The sequence below is a fragment of the Macaca thibetana genome, chromosome 3 (genome assembly GCF_024542745.1).
Source record: "Macaca thibetana thibetana isolate TM-01 chromosome 3, ASM2454274v1, whole genome shotgun sequence".
In the NCBI taxonomy this organism is placed as follows: domain Eukaryota; kingdom Metazoa; phylum Chordata; class Mammalia; order Primates; family Cercopithecidae; genus Macaca; species Macaca thibetana.
Genome location: NC_065580.1, coordinates 127,912,129 through 127,933,285, shown reverse-complemented (window position 1 = coordinate 127,933,285; position 21,157 = coordinate 127,912,129). Strand labels below are relative to the sequence as shown.

At 36.3% G+C, this 21,157-nt stretch overlaps 1 protein-coding gene across 1 annotated transcript in view; it reads left to right on the top strand.

Annotated features, from left to right (window-relative positions):
* The window catches only part of LOC126950211 (zinc finger protein 680), a 473,756-nt gene extending 454,985 nt beyond the window's left edge, over window positions 1-18,771 (top strand). The window contains exon 5 of the mRNA XM_050783494.1: window positions 9,126-18,771. Within this exon, the coding sequence (XP_050639451.1) occupies window positions 9,126-10,459 (1,334 nt within the window). The 3' untranslated portion in view covers window positions 10,460-18,771. The remainder of the gene's footprint in view (window positions 1-9,125) is intronic.
* Window positions 18,772-21,157: the final 2,386 nt, after the last annotated feature.

The following is a 21,157-nucleotide window of genomic DNA, read 5'->3' as shown; positions in this document are numbered from 1 at the left end:
GTGCAGTGGCGCAATCTTGGCTCACTGCAACCTCCCCCTCCCGGGTTCAAGCATTTCTTCTCCTTAGCCTCCCAAGTAGCTGGGATTACAGGTGCCTGCCACCATGCCTGGCTAATTTTTGTATTTTTAATAGAGATGGAATTTCTCCATTTTGACCAGGTTGGTCTTGAACTCCTGACCTTGTGATCCACCCGCCTCAGCCTCCCAAGGTGCTGGGATTGAACCAGCCAAGGCCTTTTATTATTATATAATGTCTCTCTTTGCCTTTTTTAACTCCAGTTGCTTTAAAGTTTGTTTTGTCTGATAGAATAGCTACTCCTGCTCACTTTTGGTGGCCATTTGCATAAAATGTCTTTTTCCACCCCTTTAATTTTATGTGCGTCCTCATGTGTTAAGTTAGTCTCTTGAAGACATCAGAGGGTTGGTTAATTCTTATCCATTCTGTATCTTTTAAGTGGAGGATTTAGGCAACTTACATTCAATGTTAGTATTTAGATGTGAGATACCATTTCATTTATCGAGCCATTTGTTGTGTGTGTACCTTGGTTTTTGTTTTTCTGTTTTTGCTTTTTAAATTGTATTTTTGTTCTATAGGTCCTGTGAGATTTATGCTTTAAAGAGGTTCTGTTTTGGTGTACTTCCAAAATTTGTTTCAAGATTTGAAGCTCTTTTAGCAGTTCTTATAGTAGTGGCTTGGTAATGATGAATTATCTCAGAATTTATTTGTCTGAAAAAGACTATCTTTCATATGTGATGCTTAGTTTCACTGGATACAAAATTCTTGGCTGATAATTGTTTTGTTTGAGGAGGCTGAAGATAGATAGGGCCCCAGTCCCTTCTAGCTTATAGGATTTCTGCTGAGAAATCTGCTGTTAATCTGATAGTTTTTACTTTATAGGTTACCTGGTACTTTTGTCTCACAACTCTTAAGATGTTTTTCCTTGTCTTAATTTTAGATAACCTGATGACAGTATGCCTAGGTGATAATCTTTTTGTGATAAATTTCTCCGGTGTTCTTTGTGAATCTTGTATTTGGATGTCAAGGTCTCTAGTAAGGCTGAGGAAGCTTTTCTCGGTCATCAACCCAAATGTGTTTTCCAAACTTTTAGATTTCTCTTCTTTCTCATAAATGCCAATTATTCTTAGATGTGGTCATTTAATATAATCCCAAACTTCTTGAAGGCTTTGTTCATATTTTCTTGTTATTTTTTTCTTTGTCTTTGTTGGATTGGGTTAATTTGAAGACCTTGTCTTTGAGCTCTGAATTTCTTTTTTTTTTTTTTTTTTTTTTTTTGAGACGGAGTCTTGCTCTGTAGCCCGGGCTGGAGTGCAGTGGCCGGATCTCAGCTCACTGCAAGCTCCGCCTCCCGGGTTTAGGCCATTCTCCTGCCTCAGCCTCCGGAGTAGCTGGGACTACAGGCGCCCGCCACCTCGCCCGGCTAGTTTTTTGTATTTTTAGTAGAGACGGGGTTTCACGGTGTTAGCCAGGATGGTCTCGATCTCCTGACCTCGTGATCCGCCCGTCTTGAACTCCCAAAGTGCTGGGATTACAGGCTTGAGCCACCGCGCCTGGCCTGAATTTCTTTCTTCTACTCATTCAATTCTATTGCTGAGACTTTCCAGAGCATTTAGCATTTCTATAAGTGTGTCCAGTGTTTCCTGAAGTTTTGATTGTTTTTTATGTTATCTATTTTCTTGAATATTTCTCCCTTTGTTTTGTGTGTTGTTCTTTGAATTTCCTTGCACTGGGCTTTACCTTTCTCTGATGCCTTTCTTATTAGCCTGATAACTAACCTCCTGAATTCTTTTTCAGGTAAAACAGGGATTCCTTCTTGGTTTGGATTTCTTGCTGGTTAGCTAGTGTGATAATTTGGAGATGTTAAAGAGCCTTGTTTTGTCATATTACCAGAGTTAGTTTTTTGGTTCCTTTTCATTGGGGTAGGCTCTGTCAGAAGAAAGGTCTAGGGCTGAAGGCTGTTTTTCAGATTCTTTTGTTCCCTTGATTTAGTATTCTCCCCTTTTCCTATGGATGTGGCTTCGTGAGAGCGAGCTGTATTGATTGTTATCTCTCTTCTGGGTCTAGCCACCCAGCAAGTGTACCAGGCTTTGGGCCGGAACTAAGGGTTGTCTGCCCGAAGTTCTGTGTTGTGAACTGTTTGTGGGTTTCTCAGCTGTGGATACCAGCACCTGTTTCAGTGGAGGTGGCAGGGGGGTGAAATGGACTCTTCTAGTGTTCTTAGCATTGGTGATTTAATGCTTTCTTACTGTGCTGGTTGACCTCCTTCTGGGAAGTGGTGCTTTCCAGAGAGCATCCGCTGTGGTAGTACGGAGAACAACCCAGTGGGTGGGGCCTTACAACTTCTTAGAGTATGCCCTTTGTGTTCAGATCCGAGGGTGGGTAGGGAAGGACCATTGGGTAGGGGCAGGGCTAGGTGTGTCTGAACTCAGACTCTCCTTGAGTGGGTCCTGCTTTGGCTGCTTTTGAGGATGGGGGTGAAGTTCCCAGGTCAATGGATTTATGTACCTAGGAGGATAATGGCTGCCTCTGGCAAGTCATGCAAGTTGTCAGGGAAGTGGGGAAAAGCTGGCAGTCACATGCCTCACCCAACTTTTACACAGTCCAAAGGGCTGGTCTCACTCCTACTGTGCCCCACCTAACAGCACCAAGACTGTTTTCAGGCAGTTAGCAAGCAGGGCTAAGAACTTGCCCCAGGCCACCCACCTGGCTGTGAAAGAAAAGGGCATTAGTTCTTCCCCGGCCTGTGACCTGTGGAGTCTGCAGGATTGATCTGATGAATTTGGGCCCTTTGCCAAGTTCTGGCCCAGAGGCTTCTCAGCTGGTTCAAATTGTCACAAAGTTCAGCTGGAGGTTTTCTTCTCCCTGTGATGTTTTTCCTGTGCCTGTGGCTGCCCTCCAAAAAGATCCTTGTGATGCCAGGAAGGAATGGCCTGCTTGTGGACCCAGTGAGCTCCTAGGGCCTTTTCTGCTGCTTCTTCCACCCCCATATTTCACTTGGCTCTCAATTGACTCACCTCCAGGTAAGGTCGGCATCTTCTCCCACAAACTAGACCTTCAGTTTTCCCAGTGGGGGTGCATGTTCAGAGGTGGAGGATCTCCCTTTTCCACTTCTGCAGTTTGGGCACTCACAGTATTTGGGGTGTCTCCTGAGTCCTGTAGGAGCAGTCTGCTTCATTCAGAGGATCTGTGGGTCATTTCAGGTTTCCTGATTTATTCCTGCAGTTATTATGAAGCTAAAATTTATGATGCAAGCCTCCACACAATACTTTGTTTGCCCGAGTTGGAGCTGCAATCTAGTCCTGCTTCCCATTCACCATGATGCCCCAGATTTGTCCTCAAACTCTTGAGATCAACTGATCAGCCCACCTTAGCGTCTCAGAGTCCTGGGATTCCTCTTTTTTTTTTTTTTTTTTGAGACAGAGTTTTGCTGTCCTTGCTCAGGCTGGAGTGTGATGGCGGGTGGTGCGATCTCGTCTCACCACAACCTCCGCCTCCTGGATTCAAGTGATTCTCCTGCCTCAGCTGCCCTAGTAGCTGGGATTACAGGCATGTGTCACCATGCCTGGCTAATTTTGTGTTTTTAGTAGAGATGGGGTTTCTCCATGTTGGTCAGGCTGGTCTTGAACTTCTGACTTCATGTGATCCACTCGTGTTGGCCTCCCAGACTGCTGGGATTACAGGCATGAGCCACTGTGCCTGGCACCTTTTTTTATTAATTAGTTTAATTAATGTATTTTTTAAATGATTGCTTAAAGAAATGAAGTTAGTATTACCAGTTTATTGTTGTTTTATGTGTTCCTTGTAGATATGTTTTCTTTTTCATTGTTCATTTTAGTGCTTATTTTTGTTTGTTTTACTTATTTATTTATTTTTTGAGACAAAGACTTGCTCTTGTTGCCCAGGCTGGAGTGCAATGGTGCGATCTTGGCTCACTGCAACCTCTGCCGCCCGGATTCAAGTGATTTTCCTGCCCCATCCTCCTGAGTAGCTGGAATTACAGGCATCTGCCACCACACCCGATTAATTTTTGTACTTTTAGTAGAGAAGGGGTTTCACCATGTTGGCCAGGATGGCCTCGAACTACTGACCTCAGGTGATTCACCCGCCTCGGCCTCCCAAAGTGCTGGGATTACAGGTGTGAGCCAGCATGCCCTGCTAATTTTTGTTTAAGTTTATTGTGACATGCTTTGACTATTTTCAAATTTTATTTCACATACTTTCTGGAAATACTGTTGTATGTGAGTGAGAGAAATGCCACACTTTGAGACAAATTTAAGAGTCCTTTGTTAGCCGGCGACCAAGAGACGGCCAACTGCTCAAAATTCTCTTGGCCCTGAGGAAGGGGCTTGATTTTGTTTTATACTTCGGGTTAGGAAGGGGAGGGGGAGCTCAGTTGCAGCAATTCTACATAAGTAAAAACATGTAAAGAAGTTAAAAAGACAAATGGTTACAGAGCAACAAACAGTTTCCAGGTGCAGGGGCTCTAAATATTTGATAAGATGTTATATATGGGGATTCTGCCGGACACAAACTCAAGGCTTTATGGTGTTATCTCTTGAGCAAAATCCTGGGAACTTAGTACGTGGCTTGCTTCAGTACCTTATCAGTTAATTGGACTCTGATATGTTGAGAGTCTGCTTACACAAGTTAACTCCTTGAGGACGGGGGTGGGTAGGGAGTCCTTGAAGCCTTGTAAATGAAGGAGCCAAATGGAGTTGGTCTGGCTTTCTCAGCTAAGGGACAGCCTATTCACGTGGAAACAAGGCTAGGTGATTAAGGGAGAGTCTAAAAACAAGGTTAGGTATTACAGTACAATGTAATTATCTTGAAAAGTGGAGATTACATAAAACATCTTAAAGTTAAAACAATATATTTTAATTTCATAACAACTTCAATTTAATACAAAAACTATTATATTTTCCAGTTTTTTTATTGATGTTAAAAACTGTATTATTTTTTATTGGGTATCGACAGATTTATGCAGATTTATTTTTAGTTTCTCTTTATATAGAATAACTTTAAAGGTTTTATGCTCCATCATTATGAGAGTAAAGAATTCTATATGTGTGTGTATATTGACATTTAATAGCTTTATATTTATATATAGTTTTATGATGCTGTCCAGCATCATTTTTTTCCTTCAAAATAATGTAGTCATTTTAGCATTTCTGTGTGTTTATATGCAGAGTCTCACTATGTTGCTCAGGCTGATCTTGAAATCCTGGTCTCAAGTTATCTTACTGCCTTGGCCTCCTAAAGATGTAGGATTACAGGCATAATCCACTTTGCCAGGTCACTATGTAGCCCTTCATGTAGAACTGTGCTAGTCATAATGAATCATAACACTGTCACCTTTTATTTTGAAAAGTCTTTATTTTTATCTGTTTTTAAAGTAAACTAATCTTGAATCAAGTATTATTGGTTAGGAATTTTATTGCTACATCAAAATTTGGGAAGTTCTCAGGCTTTTTTGTCTACAAGTAACCTCTACATTACTTTTTCCCTACATTCTTCTTCTAAGAGTTTTTAAATGAATATATTGATGTACTTGATGGTGTCCAATAAGTTTTACATTTCATGTTTTAATTTTCTTTTGGAATTTTATATTTTTGTGTTACATATTTTAGGATATGCCACCTCAAATGAGTTAATTGTTTTGGTTTTTTAGTTTATATTATAATTGAGTATGCCAATATTTAACTCTGTAAAATTTAAGACAGTGTGGAACAAAGTCAAATATGAATCAGCCATATGTCTACTACCAATATAACAATCTCTGTGTTTACCCGTATAAATATTTTCCCTGTTCTTTTTATATTTCTGGTATAGGTTTGTTGCGAATGGTTATTTAATCTTGTCTAGGTGAGCAGTCATAGAAATTCTCCTAGTTTCAACATCTATTTATTCATGAATCTGTATTATTTTTGTATGGGAGAAAAACTTTTCTATTTAAAGATAATGTAGAAACTGTCATAACTCTGTGTCTCTTTTAGGTATTGTCTATTTTTACTTGTCAAAAACATATAACATTTACAATAGAATATTTTTAAATATTTATTTTAGTCCTATTATATTGACATTGTTATGCAACATATTCCTAGAATGTTTTTATCTTGCAAAGCTAAATATCAATACCCATTAAAAAACTATGAATTTTACCCATTTCCTGGCACTTTTCAAACACCACTCTGTTTTCTCTAAGAGTGTAACTGCTTTGTATATCTCATACAATCTCTCTTTTTGTGACTGGCTCATTTTATTTTGCACAATGTCATCAAGCTTTATAGTTGTTAGAATATTTTGTGCTTTTTAAATACTAGGTGATATTTAAGTATTTTATATTTTAAATTATATCTACTGAGTAATTTGGTGACAAATTTGCACTGCTTTTACCTATTGGCTCTCAGTAACAATGCTGCAATAATTACAGGTATGCAAATGACCTATATGATCATATATGAGAAAGTTTATATATGTGCCGCATTCTGTTCTACTAGTATACATTTTTACTTCTGTACTCATACCAAATTGTTATAATTCTGTAGCTCTGTAATGTGTTTCAAAATCAGAAACTGTAATGCCTTTAAAATTGTTTATTTTATTGCAGATTTTTGGGTACTCTTATCTCTTAAGACTTTATATACTTTGGGGGTTGCTGTTTCTGTTTCTTCAAAAATGCAATGAGAAATTTGAACAACATTGCGTTAAGTCTGTAAATTACATTGAGCAGGATGGACATCTTCACAGCATGAATTATTTTAACATTTCAACAAGCATGTTCAAGAATGTAATGTTTAATTTCTATGTATTTGTGAATTTTTCAGTTTTTTCTTCTTACTGTTCTATACTCTCATTTTGGTCATAGAAAGTAATCTATAAAAATTTAGTTTTAAATAATTTGTTAAAATTTCTTTCTTGGTCTACCAGGTTGTCTATCAAGGAGAATGTTGTAGGAGGTATTGAGAAGGCTGTTTATTGTGATGTTGTTGAGGAGTGTTCTCTATGCCTCTGTTATAAATAATTGTTTTATACTCCCTTCAGGTCCTCTGTTTCTTTACCAATATTTTGTCTTTTTAAAATCTTTATTACAGAAAGTGAAGTATTAAAATATTCTACTATAGTTATATTGCTCTCTATGTGTTTCTTTCATTCTGACAATATTTGCTTTATATATTTGGAAACTTAATGTGAGATACACACACACACACAGACACACAAAATCTCCTATATACAGATTTGTCATTGGTTCCCGGCAAATGAATCTATTATTGTTTAATATTCTTCTTTGTGAGTCAGTTGTGGTGGCTCATGCCTATAATCCCAGCACTTTGGGAGGCCGAGGTGGGTGGATCGCCTGACGTCAGGAGTTTGAGACCAGCCTGCCAATATAGTGAAACCTCTTCTCTACTAAAAATACAAAAAATTAGCTGGGTGTGGTGGCGGGCGCCTGTAATCCCAGCAACTAGGGCGGCTGAGACAGGAGAATCGCTTGAACCCGAGAGGTGGAGGTTGCAGTGAGCCGAGATTTTGCCATTGCACTCCAGCCTAGGCAACAAGAGCAAAACTCCATCTCAAAAAAATAAAATAAAATTCTTCTTTGTCTATTTGGAGTTTGACTTCAAGTATATTTCATAAAATACGACAGTTGACTTAAGATGTGTTTTGTGTAATATTTTGACCTCTTCTCTCATTTGATTCATATTTACATGAAATGTCTAGTTTCGTCTTGCCACTTTCAGTCTCTGTTTATCATTAGATCTTTCCTGACTTTTGTAAAAAGGCATGTTGGATCTTGGTTTTTAAAAAACTTTTTTTTTTTTTTTTGAGACGGAGTCTAGCTCCTTAGCCCAGGCTGGAGTGCAGTGGTGCAATCTTGGCTCACTGTAAGCTCTGCCTCCCGGTTTCACGACATTCTCCTGCCTCAGCCTCCCGAATAGCTGGGACTACAGGCGCCCACCACCACGCCCAGCTAATGTTTTGTATTTTTAGTAGAGACGGGTTTTCACCGTGTTAGCCAGGATGGCCTCAATCTCCTGACCTCTTGATCCGCCCTCCTCAGCCTCCCAAAGTGCTGGGATTATAGACATGAGCCACCATGCCTGGCCTTAAAATTCTTTAATAATCCCTTTAATGAAAGTATGTCTCTTGATTGGAAAGTTAATTTTGCATATATATTTTACATATATATATTTGGATAATTTTCTGAAAGAGAAAGACTTACTAATGTTATTTTATTGTTTTATTTGATTCTTTTACCTTTGTCTCTGACTTTCTCTTTCTGTCATTCTTGGTGTCTTGTTGATTTTTGTATTGAAATGCTTTCACTTCCTTCCTATTTTCTTTTGTATATCTATACAGATATACAAACTTTGTTATTAATGCTGCTAGTTATTTCTTTTATGTTATTAATGCTGCTAGTTCTTCTTTTATGTTGTATATTTATTAATATCTTTCAAATTTGAGAGAATAATTAACGTTTTCTGCACCATTATAATAATGTTAAGGAATTCTATTTGTGTATATGCATATCTTTTTCATAAAGTTACGTATTTTTATATAATAATGTGTTGTTTTCTGTCATGTTATTTTCAGTGGAAGAAACTGCTTTCAGCATCTTTTATATGTAGGGAATTTGCAGTGCCAATATACTTTTTCAGTATGTGGTTATTTTGGAAGTTTTTTTTTTTTCCTCCATTTTGTAGGACAGATTTGCTGATGGTATTTTTCTCATTTGGTATTCATGACTTTGACTATATCACACACTTCTCTTCTTGCCTGCAAAATTTTCTTGACAAATTCACTGGTTATTTAAAAAGACTGTGCTTGTAAATGACATACCATTTTTATACTGCAACTCACAAGATTCTCTTTTTGTCTGTGACTTTTGAAATTGTGTTTATATATGTGTTTGTTATAAATATCATTGTGTGTATCCTAATTTGTTGAGCTTCATTTGTACTTTTTTTTTTTTTTTTACTTTCAGGATTTTTTGGTTATTTATTTTTATATTTTGCTTATGTAGTTTGTGTAATTTTATAGATTTGATTTGTAAAATAATCATCGGAGTCTAGGAAGTGGAGTAATTTGTTATTTTTATGTCTTTCAGTTATATATTCTCATTTCACTGAAGACCTTTGGCCAGAGCACAGTATAAAAGATTCTTTTCAAAAAGTGATACTGAGAGGATACGGAAAATGTGGACATGAGAATTTACAATTAAGAATAAGCTGTAAAAGTGTGGATGAGTCTAAGGTGTTCAAAGAAGGTTATAATGAACTTAACCCATGTTTGACAACTACCCAGTGCAAAATATGTCAGTGTGATAAATATGTGAAAGTCTTTCGTAAATTTTCAAACAGTCATAAGATAAGAAATACTGGAAAGAAGTTTTTCAAATGTAAAGAATGTGGCAAATCATTTTGCATGCTTTCACACCTAACACAGCATACAAGAATTCACACTAGGGAGAATTCCTACAAATGTGAGGAATGTGGCAAAGTTCTTAACTGGTTCTCAGAGCTTATTAAACATAAGAGAATCCATATGGGAGAGAAACCCTACAAATGTGAGGAATGTGGCAGAGCCTTTAACCAATCTTCAACCCTTATTAAACATAAGAAAATTCATATTGAAGAGAAACCCTTCAAATGTGAAGAATGTGGAAAAGCCTTTAGTTTATTCTCAATCCTTAGTAAACATAAGATAATTCATACTGGAGACAAACCTTATAAATGTGATGAATGTCACAAAGCCTTTAACTGGTTTGCAACCCTTACTAACCATAAGAGAATTCATACTGGAGAGAAACCCTTCAAATGTGAAGAATGTGGCAAAGATTTTAACCAGTTTTCAAACCTTACTAAACATAAGAAAATTCATACTGGAGAGAAACCCTACAAATGTGAAGAATGTGGCAAAGCTTTTAACCAGTTTGCAAACCTTACTAGACATAAGAAAATTCATACTGGAGAGAAATCCTACAAATGTGAAGAATGCGGCAAAGCTTTTATACAGTCCTCAAACCTTACTGAGCATATGAGAATTCATACTGGAGAGAAACCCTACAAATGTGAAGAATGTGGCAAAGCTTTTAATGGGTGCTCCAGCCTTACTCGACATAAGAGAATTCATACTAGAGAGAATACCTACAAATGTGAAGAATGTGGCAAAGGCTTTACTTTATTTTCAACCCTTACTAACCATAAGGTAATTCATACTGGAGAAAAATCCTACAAATGTGATGAATGTGGCAATGTTTTTAACTGGCCTGCAACTCTTGCTAATCATAAGAGAATTCATGCTAGAGAGAAACCCTACAAATGTGAAGAATGTGGCAAAGCTTTTAACCGGTCCTCACACCTTACTAGACATAAGAAAATCCATACTGGTGAGAAACTCTACAAACCTGAAAGATGTGACAATAATTTTGACAATACCTAAAACCTTTCTAAACATAAAAGAAACCATCCTGTTGAGAAATCCTAAAAATGTGAAGAATTTGACAAAGCCTTCCAATGATTGTTACACTTGCTTGTAGGTAAGATAATTTATACTGGAGAAAATTTTATAAGTGTAAAGAATGTGACAAAACTTAACCCATACTCACATCTTATTGCACAGGAAAGCATTTTTACTTGAGAAAGATTGTACAAGTATAAAGAATGTGAAAAAGTCATTGATATCTTTTCACATCTTAACACCAGAGAGTTTATACTTAATAAAAGCATTATAAATGCAATTACTGTCAGGAAATTTCAGAAAATATAACACTTTAAAGTGAAGAAGCATATTTATTTTGAAGACAAACATAACAAATATAAGGAGCGTAGAAGGGTTGTAATACCTTTACTTGTATTACAAGTCTTATTGTACACATTTTGTGCTAGAGAAAAATGCGGAAGCAGTTGCTCAAACTTTGTTCAACATCAGGGAATTTATATTGGAGAAAAATCCTGCAAATGTAATGAATTTGGAAAAACTTTTTTTTTTGAAAACTACAGAGTAGAAAACACGAGTTTATATTGAAATGTGTTTTTATATTGAAATGTGTTTTTGCAGATGCAGTAAATATGAAAAATATTTAATCCAAAATTGAGTCTGTAAATATTAAAGAATTTACAGTAGAAATAACTAAGGCACTGACACTTTAGACATTACACTAAAACAGAGTGTTAAGTATTAAAAAATCTATAAGTTGTTAGATTATTTGTAAATAACTTTAGAAGGAGTAGAAGATTCTTTGGAGAGTTATAATTACATTGAAAATATACTTTTTTCCTTGAAAAAAATATAGCTTATTTGAAAAGTAAATAATGAAATTCAACCCTCAAATTACTTTATCTTCATTCCTATTGTATTCACATGTGAAAGCATGTGATAAATTGTTGCTGTGTCAGGTATAGGAGAGATTATTTTTTATTAGATGGGCATTATTTATGATTTTTTCTGTGGAAGAGTATGGGCATGAAAATGTAGGTTCATGATGAAAATCTAAGTGCAGAGGCCCTTGTTAGTTTACTTTTCATATTGAGTGATACATGAGGTAGGTGTTCAGAGTAATATTTTGCATCATAGTGAGAGAAAAGCATTTTTAATTTTACTTTAAATTAAATGTAATTAAATTACTAGTGAGTCATTTTACTAATTGTACTTTTATGCTATAAATGCAGTACGTTTGAAAATTTTTAGATTATGTATAAGCTTAATTTTGTAATTAAACATTTCTTTAACATGTTAAGACTATTGTGCATTCAATGAAGTGTTATTATACCATTAACTTTAACCTTTTTCACTTTACTCGAGGGAGGTAAAAGGGAGTAATAATATGTTATTTGGTCATGAGATATTATTCTTTCTGTACCTGGCTTATTTCAGCTAATATGCTGTCCTCCAGGTTAATTGATGTGATCAAAAGTAATAAAATTTTCTTTTAGATTCCACATAGCAAAAGCAAGAGTAAGCCACAAGAACAAATCTGGAGGCATCACATTACCTGACTTTAAACTATACTATAAAGCCATAGTCACCGAAACAGCATGGTGCTGGTATACAAATAGGCACATAGACTATAAACAGGTATGCAAGTGTCTGTTTTCATATAATGCCTTTTTTTCCTCTGGATAGATACCTAGTAGTAGGATTACTAGATCAAATGATAGATCAACTTTTACTTCTTTAAAAAAACTCCACACTGTTTTTCAGAGTGGTTGTCCTAATTTACATTCACACCAGAAGTGTAAAATTGTTCCCTTTGCACTGCATCCCCACCAACACCTCTTATATATTTTAAAATTTTTAAATTTTGGCCATTCTTGCAAGAGTGAGGTGGTATCATATTGTGGTTTTAATTTGCATTACTCTGATAATTAGAGATGTTGAGCATGTTTCCGTATGTTTCTTGGCCATTCGTATATCTTCTTTTGAGAATTGTCTATTCATATCTTTAGCCTACTTTTAAATGAGATTGTTTTTATTTCTTGCTGGTTTGTATGAGTTTTTTGTAGGTTCTGGATCTTAGTTCTTTGACAGATGTATAGATTGTGAAGATTTGATCTCACTCTGTGGGTTGTCTGTTAACTTTGCTGATTATTTTTGCTCTGCAGAAGCTTTTTAGTTTAATTAAGCCCCATCTGTATATATTTGTTTTTGTTTCATTTGCTTTTGGGTTCTTGTTCATGAAGTCTTTGCCCAAGCAAATGTCTAGAAAAGTTTTTCAAACGTTATCTTCTAGAATTTTTACTGTTTTAGGTCTTATATCTATCTTGAGTTTATTTTTGTGTAAGTTGTGAGATGAGTTTCCAGTTTTATTCTACATGGGCTTGCTTAAACATTCCTGCATTATTTGTTCAATAGGGTTTCCTTTCCCCACTTTATGTTTTTGTTTGCTTTGTCAAAAATCTGTTGGCTGTAAGTATTTGGTTTTATTTCTGGGTTCTCTATTCTGTTACATTGGTCTATGTGCCTATTTTTAGATCAGTACCATGCTGTTTTTGTGACTATGGCTTTATAGTATAAAGTTATGTAAACTTTAGGATTGTCTTTTCTCATTCTGTGAAGAATGATGTTGGTATTTTGATGGGAATTACATTGAATTTCTAGATCACTTTTGGCAATGTAGTCATTTTGACAATAGTGATTCTACCAATCCATGAGTATGGGATGTGTTTCCATTCGTTTGTGTTGTCTGTGATTTCTTTTAGCAGTGTTTTGTGGTTTTCCTTGTAGAGGTCTTTCATGTCATTGTTTAGGTATATTTTTAAGTATTTTTTTTCCAGCTATTGTAAAAAAAAAGTTGCATTCTGGATTTAATTCTCAACCCAGTCACTACTAGTATATAGCAGAGTGACTGATTTGTGTACGTAAATTTTGTATCTAGAAACTTTGTTGAATTCGCTGGTCAGTTCTGGGAGATTTTTGGAGGAGTCTTTATGGTTCTTTAGGTATACAATCGTATCATCAACAAATAGTGACAGCTTAGATTCCTCTTTGGATGCCCTTTATTTCTTTCTCCTATTTGATTGCTCTGGCTAGGACTTCCAGTGCTATGTTAAATAAAAATGATGAAAGTACACATCCTGGTCTTGTTCCTGTTTTCAGAGAGAATGCTTTCAAAATTTCCTTGTTCAGTGTTATGTAGGCTGTGTGTTTGACATAGATGGCTTTTATTACATTGAGATATGTCCTTTGTATGCAGATTTTGTTGAGGGTTTTAATTATAAAGGAATGCTGGATTGTGTCAAATGCTTTTTCTGTGTTTATTGAGATGATCATTGTTTATAATTCTGTTTATGTAGTGTATCATGTTTCTTGACTTGTGTATGTTAAATCATCCCTGCATCCCTGATACAAAACCCACTTGATCATAGTGGATTACCTTTTTGATATGTTGTTGGAATTCAGTTAGCTAGTATTTTTTTTTTTTTTTTGAGACGGAGTCTCGCTTTGTTGCCTGGGCTGGAGTGCAGTGGCTGGATCTCAGCTCACTGCAAGCTCCGCCTCCCGGGTTTACGCCATTCTCCTGGCTCAGCCTCCCCGAGTAGCTGGGATTATAGACGCCCGCCACCTCGCCCGGCTAGTTTTTTGTATTTTTCAGTAGAGACGGGGTTTCACCGTGTTAGCCAGGATGGTCTCGATCTCCTGACCTCGTGATCCGCCCGTCTCGGCCTCCCAAAGTGCTGGGATTACAGGCTTGAGCCACCGCGCCCGGCCTAGCTAGTATTTTTTTAAAGGATTTTAGCATCTGTGTTCATTAGGGATATCAGTCTGTAGTTTTCTTTTTTGGCTATGTTCTTTTCTGGTTTTGGTATTAGGGTGATGCTGGCTTCATACAATGAATTATGGAAGGTTCCCTCTTAATCTGTCTTGTGGAATAGTGTAGAATTCTGCTGTGAATCTGTGTGGTCTTGTACTTTAATTTTTTAAATTACGATTTTTACTCACTGTTCAGGGTTTCTGATTTTTCCTGATTTAAGCTAGGAGGGTTGTACATATGCAGGAATTAATTCATCTCCTTTAGATTTTTGTGTTTATGTGTGTAAAGGTGTTTATGGTAGCCTTGAATGATCTTTTATATTTCTGTGATGTCAGTTGTGATATTTCCTGTTTCAAATTAAACTTATTTAGATATTCTCTCTTTTTTTCTTAGTTAATCTTGCTAATGGTCCATCAATTTTATTTATCTTTTAAAAAACCAGATTTATGTTTCATTTATCTTTTTTTTTTTTTAATTTTATTTAGTTCTGCTCTGATCTTGATTGTTTCCTTTCTTCTGCTGGGTTTGGGTTTTGTTTGTTCTTGTTTCTCTAGTTCCTTGAGGCGTGACCTTAGATAGTCTATTGTGCTCTTTCAGACTTTTTGATGTAGACATTTAAAGCTATGGACTTTCCTCTTAGCATGGCCTTTGCTGTATCCCAGAGGTTTTGATAGATTTTGTCACCATATCATTCCATTAAATTTAAAAAATATTTTTATCTTGATTTTATTGTTGAAGAAGCAGGTTATTTAATTTCCATGTATTTGACTGGTTTTAAAGGTTTTTGTTGTTAATTTTCTATTGTATTCCACTGCGGTCCTAGAAAGTACTTGATAACATTTCAGTTTTCTTAAATGTATTGAGACTTGTTTTGTGGCCTATCGTATGTTCTGTCTTGGAGAAAGTTTCATGTCCTGATTAATAAAATGCATAGTTTGTGGTTTTTGGCTAGAATGTTCTGTAAATAGCTGTTAAGCCCCTTTGTTCCACGGTATAGTTTAAATCCATTTTTTCTTTATTGACTTTCTCTCTTGATGACCTGTCTGGTACTGTCAGTGGAGTATTGAAGTCCCCAATGATTATTATGTTTCTGTCTATTTAATTTCTTAGGTCTAATAGTTACTGTTTTATAAATTTGGGAGCTTAAAAAGCCCCTTTTTCCACTTTTACAGTTTGGGCACTCAGAATATTTGGGCTGTCTCCCAGGTCCTGCAGGAGCAATTTGCTTCCTTTAAAGGGACTATGAATTCTCCTGCCTTTCCTGGTATATTCCTAGAGTAGTTCTGTTGTAGTTTTAGCAATGCAACAAGATTTAACAGGTTTTCTTTTGTTTGAGATAACACTTAGGGGTTTTTGTTTTATTTTTATGAAAATTAAAAAGTACGAACACAAAAGTGAGGTTGGAGTGAAAGTTTAATAAGCAAAAGAAGAAAGCTTTTTGCTAGCAGAGAGGGGTTTCTGAATAGGGGTTCCCCCTATGAGGCTGGAGTTCAGGGTTATTATGGTCTAGGAATAAAAAGAAATGTGCTTAGTTTTGTGGGCTGTTTTGGAGAACATGTGACTTAGCTTAGCCTGGGACTAATTAGAAAGCTTGGGCTGAGATCTTGACCCAGGACCAATTAGAAGCTGAAATGATGATATGTAGATGCCGCTTAGCTTGGCCCAGGACCAATTAGAAGCTGCCATGATGATATATAGATGCTGCTTAGCTTGACCCAGGACCAATTAGAAGCTGAAATGATGATATATAGATGCTGCTTAGCTTGGCCCAGGACCTATTAGAAGCTGAAGTGAAAGCTTGGCCTGGGACTTTGGCCTGGGACCAATTAGGGGCTGAAGTGATGATTTATAGGAGCCGCCGTAGAGTTTAAATAAAGGTGAGTGCCCACTGGAGTCCACTGTGTTTATGCCCACAAAAGGAGTAGAAACTTTTTGTGGAGCCCTCTGATTATATAAAGGATAAAGGCATTTTATACCAGGCCTTGCTTTTTATTTGAGTGAGCTAGAGGTTTGTGCAAGCCTTTTTTTTTTTTTTTTTTTTGAGACGGAGTCTCGCTCTGTCTCCGGGGCTGGAGTGCAGTGGCCGGATCTCGACTCACTGCAAGCTCCGCCTCCCGGGTTTACGCCATTCTCCTGCCTCAGCCTCCCGAGTAGCTAGGACTACAGGCACCCGCCACCTCGCCCAGCTAGTTTTTTGTATTTTTTTAGTAGAGACAGGGTTTCACCGTGTTAGCCAGGATGGTCTCGATCTTCTGACCTCGTGATCCGCCCGTCTCGGCCTCCCAAAGTGCTGGGATTACAGGCTTGAGCCACCGCGCCGGGCAGTGCAAGCTTTTATTTAAATAGGCTGGAGGTTTTTTTATTTGTGCAGCTGTGGGCATGTTTTTAGGCACAATACTTTGTGCCAGTTTTTTTATTGATGGCTGCAGCTTGAATTTTTTTTTCCAGGTTGCATTTTACATTTGTGGGGATGAGGCAATAACTCATGGGCTGGGGACTTTTCAGGGACCTTTCTCTTGCTGTATACCTAAGGCAAGCAAACTTCTTTGAGTCCCCACTCAGGAGTGGAAACCCTAACTACTTTTACAGAGATTAGGCATTGGATTTTTTTGGGCTACTTTTTGCTGGAAAGGGGCAAAGGGAACAGTAGCTAGGATTTTTTTGGGGGGATGCTAGTTTAAGGGTTTTTGGAAGAGGTGCACATTTGTGTGTGTGTGTGTGTGTGTGTGTGTGTGTGTGTTTGCATTGCTGTTTGGAGCTTGATAGCCTTTAGGTGGAAAGAAACAATTTGGGTTAGTAGAGGATACGTATTAAAATGAGAGAAGGTGGGTAAGGACAGATTAAAAATTTTGAAGCTACTGACATACCCCGATAATTGGTGGCAATAGTTACGCTTTCTAAGATTTGGGTGCATGAGGCTTGGCTTTGGTTAGCTTTTTTGATTTTGCTTTTTTAAAAAGGAAACCTTTGGGTTATGGGCACCTTATTTATTTTTATTACTTAGCAGGATTTGCAGTATTATTGTTTAGAACTAGAATATTTATTTAGATTTTTACATAATTCAATTTTTTTTTGTTTTGTTTTCTTTGAACCACAGCTAGAGATTGCTGGTTGGCTAACTAAACTAAGTATAGTTAGTTTCAAATACAGGCAGAAATGTAAAAATAACTAATGCAACTAGAAGTTAATGATAGATGTATTATAAGTTTTAAGACTTTTTTTTAGTTTTTATTTTTGTTAAAATGTATAATAGGAATGAGTTATTTGTAAAATAGACTTTAGTTTTATATTTGACTGGGATGATTTGCATAAAGTGCAACAAAAGTAATTACCTTTACATAGGCTTTTTGATTGGCTTTGATGGAACTTTGTTTTATGAGAAATTTTACATAGGATTTCTTATAGCCAAGCTTAGCCATGGGTTTGTACCCTTAAATACTTAAGAGTTGGGTAATTTTTTTTTAAGGTTTTAGAAGCACAGGGATTTTAGGATTTTTTACTTAACACAGCTTAGGAACCCTATACAGAGACTGTGTAGATAAGGTACGTGGCCAGTTTCTTTTAAGGGGATTTTATTGGTAAGTTAAGCTTGATTTTTTAAAAGAGAAATACACTCTTTTATTTAAAGCTTTGGTAAAACAGCAAGTTTTTTTTTTTTATTGTGTTTTGTTGCAAAAGAAAATGGATTTTTGTTGCGCTGATGGAAACAACTATATTGTTGTGAGTCAAGAATAATTTAGTTTTTAGATTTTAGAGGAACTAGGCTGAGAGAAGCAGATGCATTTTAAATTTTATTTACAGGAGTATACCTTGCTTGTTAAAAGGTTTTAAGAAATTCTTACTTTGAAAAGCAAAATAAAGATTAGTTTGTTTGTTTTTTTGAGATGGAGTTTTGCTCTTGTTGCCCAGGCTGGAGCGCAATGGTGCGATCTTGGCTCACTGCAACCTCCTCCGCCTCCTGGGTTCAAGCGATTCTCCCGTCTCAACCTCCCGAGTAGCTGGAATTACAGGCAAGTGCCACCACGACCGGCTAATTTTGTATTTTTAGTAGAAACTGGGTTTCTCCATGTTGGTTAGGCTGGTCTTGAAATCCCGACCTCAGGTGATCCACCTGCCTTAGCCTCCCAAAGTGCTGTCGTGAGCCACTGTGCCCGGCCAAGATTAGCAACGGTTTAAGAAAAAGTTAAAAACATTGCTTTGACCGGGCGCGGTGACTCACGCCTGTAATCCCAGCACTTTGGAAGACTGAGGCAGGTGGATCACGAGGTCAGGATATCGAGACCATCCTAGCTAACACAGTGAAAGCCCGTCTCTACTAAAAATACAAAAAAAAATTAGCCAGGCGTGGTGGCAGGTGCCTGTAGTCCCAGCTACTCGGGAGGCTGAGGGAGGAGAATGGCATGAACTTGGGAGGTGGAGCTTGCAGTGAGCCGAGATCGTGCCACTGCACTCCAGCCTGGGCGACGGAGCAAGACTCCGTCTCAAAAAAACAAAAACAAAACATTGCTTTTGTTTTTTATTAGTTTATTTTGTTAACTTTTGTTTTGCGTGATATTTATAAATATCTTAGCTATTTATAATTTTTGTTTTGTTATGAGAAACCTGCATTGGAGAGCATTTGTTAAAAGTTTTACAGCTAATTATAAACCATTTTTTGAAGTAAATTAAGATAACGATTTGTTTACAAATGACAAAATGTTTAGGGTGGTTACAGTTAGAAGCACAATTGACAAAGAAATTTGGTTATTTTTGTAGCTTATAATAACATAACCTTAATTGTGATTGATGGTGCACATTTAGACATTAGAATCTTACACATTTTATATGGTTTTGGAACATATGTTAATGATATTTACTAAAATATGACCTGAGGAAGATATTAATTTGACAGTTTTATATACCCAAACTTGTTAAATAATTTTGTTAACCTCTGTTTTGGATGCCCCAGGAGCCCCTTGCAGCACTCAAGAGCTAGACATTAGAAAAGACAACTTTGAAACTGAAATTTGATTTTGTGAAGTTTGTTGAAGATGTTGGAGGTTTAAAACACTTGATATTCTGAAATAAAATTTTAAATTACCATAAGTTATTTGTTTTGCTAAAATGATGACTTAAAATTTGAAAAAGCAAAACTTTTTATTAGCTATTATTATTACACAAAAATTTTGATTGGCCAGGTGTGGTGGCTCACGCCTGTAATTCCAGCACTTTGGGAGGCCTAGGACGGTGGATCACAAGGTCAGGAGATCGAGACCATCTTGGCCAACATGGTGAAATCCCATCTCTACTAAAAATACAAAAGTTAGCTAGGTGTGGTGGCAGGCGCCTGTAGTCCCAACTACTCAGGAGGCTGAGACAGGAGAGTAGCTTGAACCCAGGAGGCGGAGATTACAGTGAGTTGAGATCATGCCACTGAGCTCCAGCCTGGGTGATAGAGCGAGACTGTATCTTAACAACAACAACAAAAAAATTTGATGAAAAGAAAGAGAGCTAAATTTTACTTTTGCATACTGTTAATGTTAACCCCAATTTTAATGAAACCTTATAAACAATTTTCTTTAATTTTAACTAATTAGACCATGAGGTGAGAGTTTTATAAACCTTTTATAACCCTTTACAAATTTTGCTAAAGAATAGATTAGTGCTTTAATAAAACCTTGTGTTTGTATTTTAATGCTTAATTTGAAAAACTATATAATATCCTTTTGAATTTAGTTGATATGTTTACATACAGAAGTTTTTTGCAAGATTTTTACAATTCTTTTTTTTTTTTTTACAATTTAAAGCTTTTGCTTTAAGACTTTTTTATTTTTAGGCAAAATGTACTTTTAAAAAAGATCTTACTAAAAACATTTTACTGTGTTTGCATACCTTGTAAATTTATTTTTAGTAGTTTTAATTATATGTTATAATGGTAACGTTCAGCAGTTTTTAACTTGAATGTAAAACCTGGTAAATTGTTTTAGTTATGTGCTAGGTGCAGATAGATTTTGACTATTTTTTTTGCATAGTTAGGGGCGCATATGCTTTTTGGCCTTACTCATTGTGAAGCAGGCAAATAGAACAGTTTTTAAAGGCCAGAGGAGCAGTTTACAACCTTAAAACATTTAGCAAATTTAACATTTCACCAGAATAATTTTGGTTACCTATTTACATTTTGAAGACATTTACACTTTATTAATAATTTTTGAGACTGATTTTATTTTTTAAAGATTAAAGTTACATAAACTAAAAGGTACCACAACCTTTTTTTTTTTAAATTGATTTAAGCACTTATTTTTAATTAGAGCTTTTTAAAATAGACATTACACACACAACACGTGTATAACCACACAGGAAAAAAAAAAGATTTAGTAGTTATAAGATTTTTTATTTGCCAACTTTTAACTGGATTATTGGCCTCTGGGTAAAGCCTTTTAGGGACAAGACTAGAAATACAGTTTTTATTTACAGGTCTAGGAATACAGTTGTTAGGGATTTTATGAGAAAAATTTTTTAAAAATGAGATTTGTGCTTTTCTTGTTTTTAAGAAGTTTTAGGCCACCAGAGATAACTTTAGGGCCTTTTAGGAATGGACCAAGAATGACAGGGCACAGTGGAGAAAATTAATTTAGTTGACCAAGAAGAAACTAAATTACTTCTTGTTTTGTTGTTTGTTTGTTTGAGACAGAGTTTTGCTCTTGTTGCCCAGGCTGGAGTGCAATGGCACAATCTCGGCTCACTGCAACCTCTGCCTCCCAGGTTCAAATGATTTTCCTGCCTCAGCCTCCTGAGTAGCTGGGACTACAGGCACACGCCACCACACGCAGCTAACTTTTGTATTTTTTTTTAGTAGAGACGGGGTTTCACCATCTTGGCCAGCATGATCTCGATTTCTTGACCTTGTG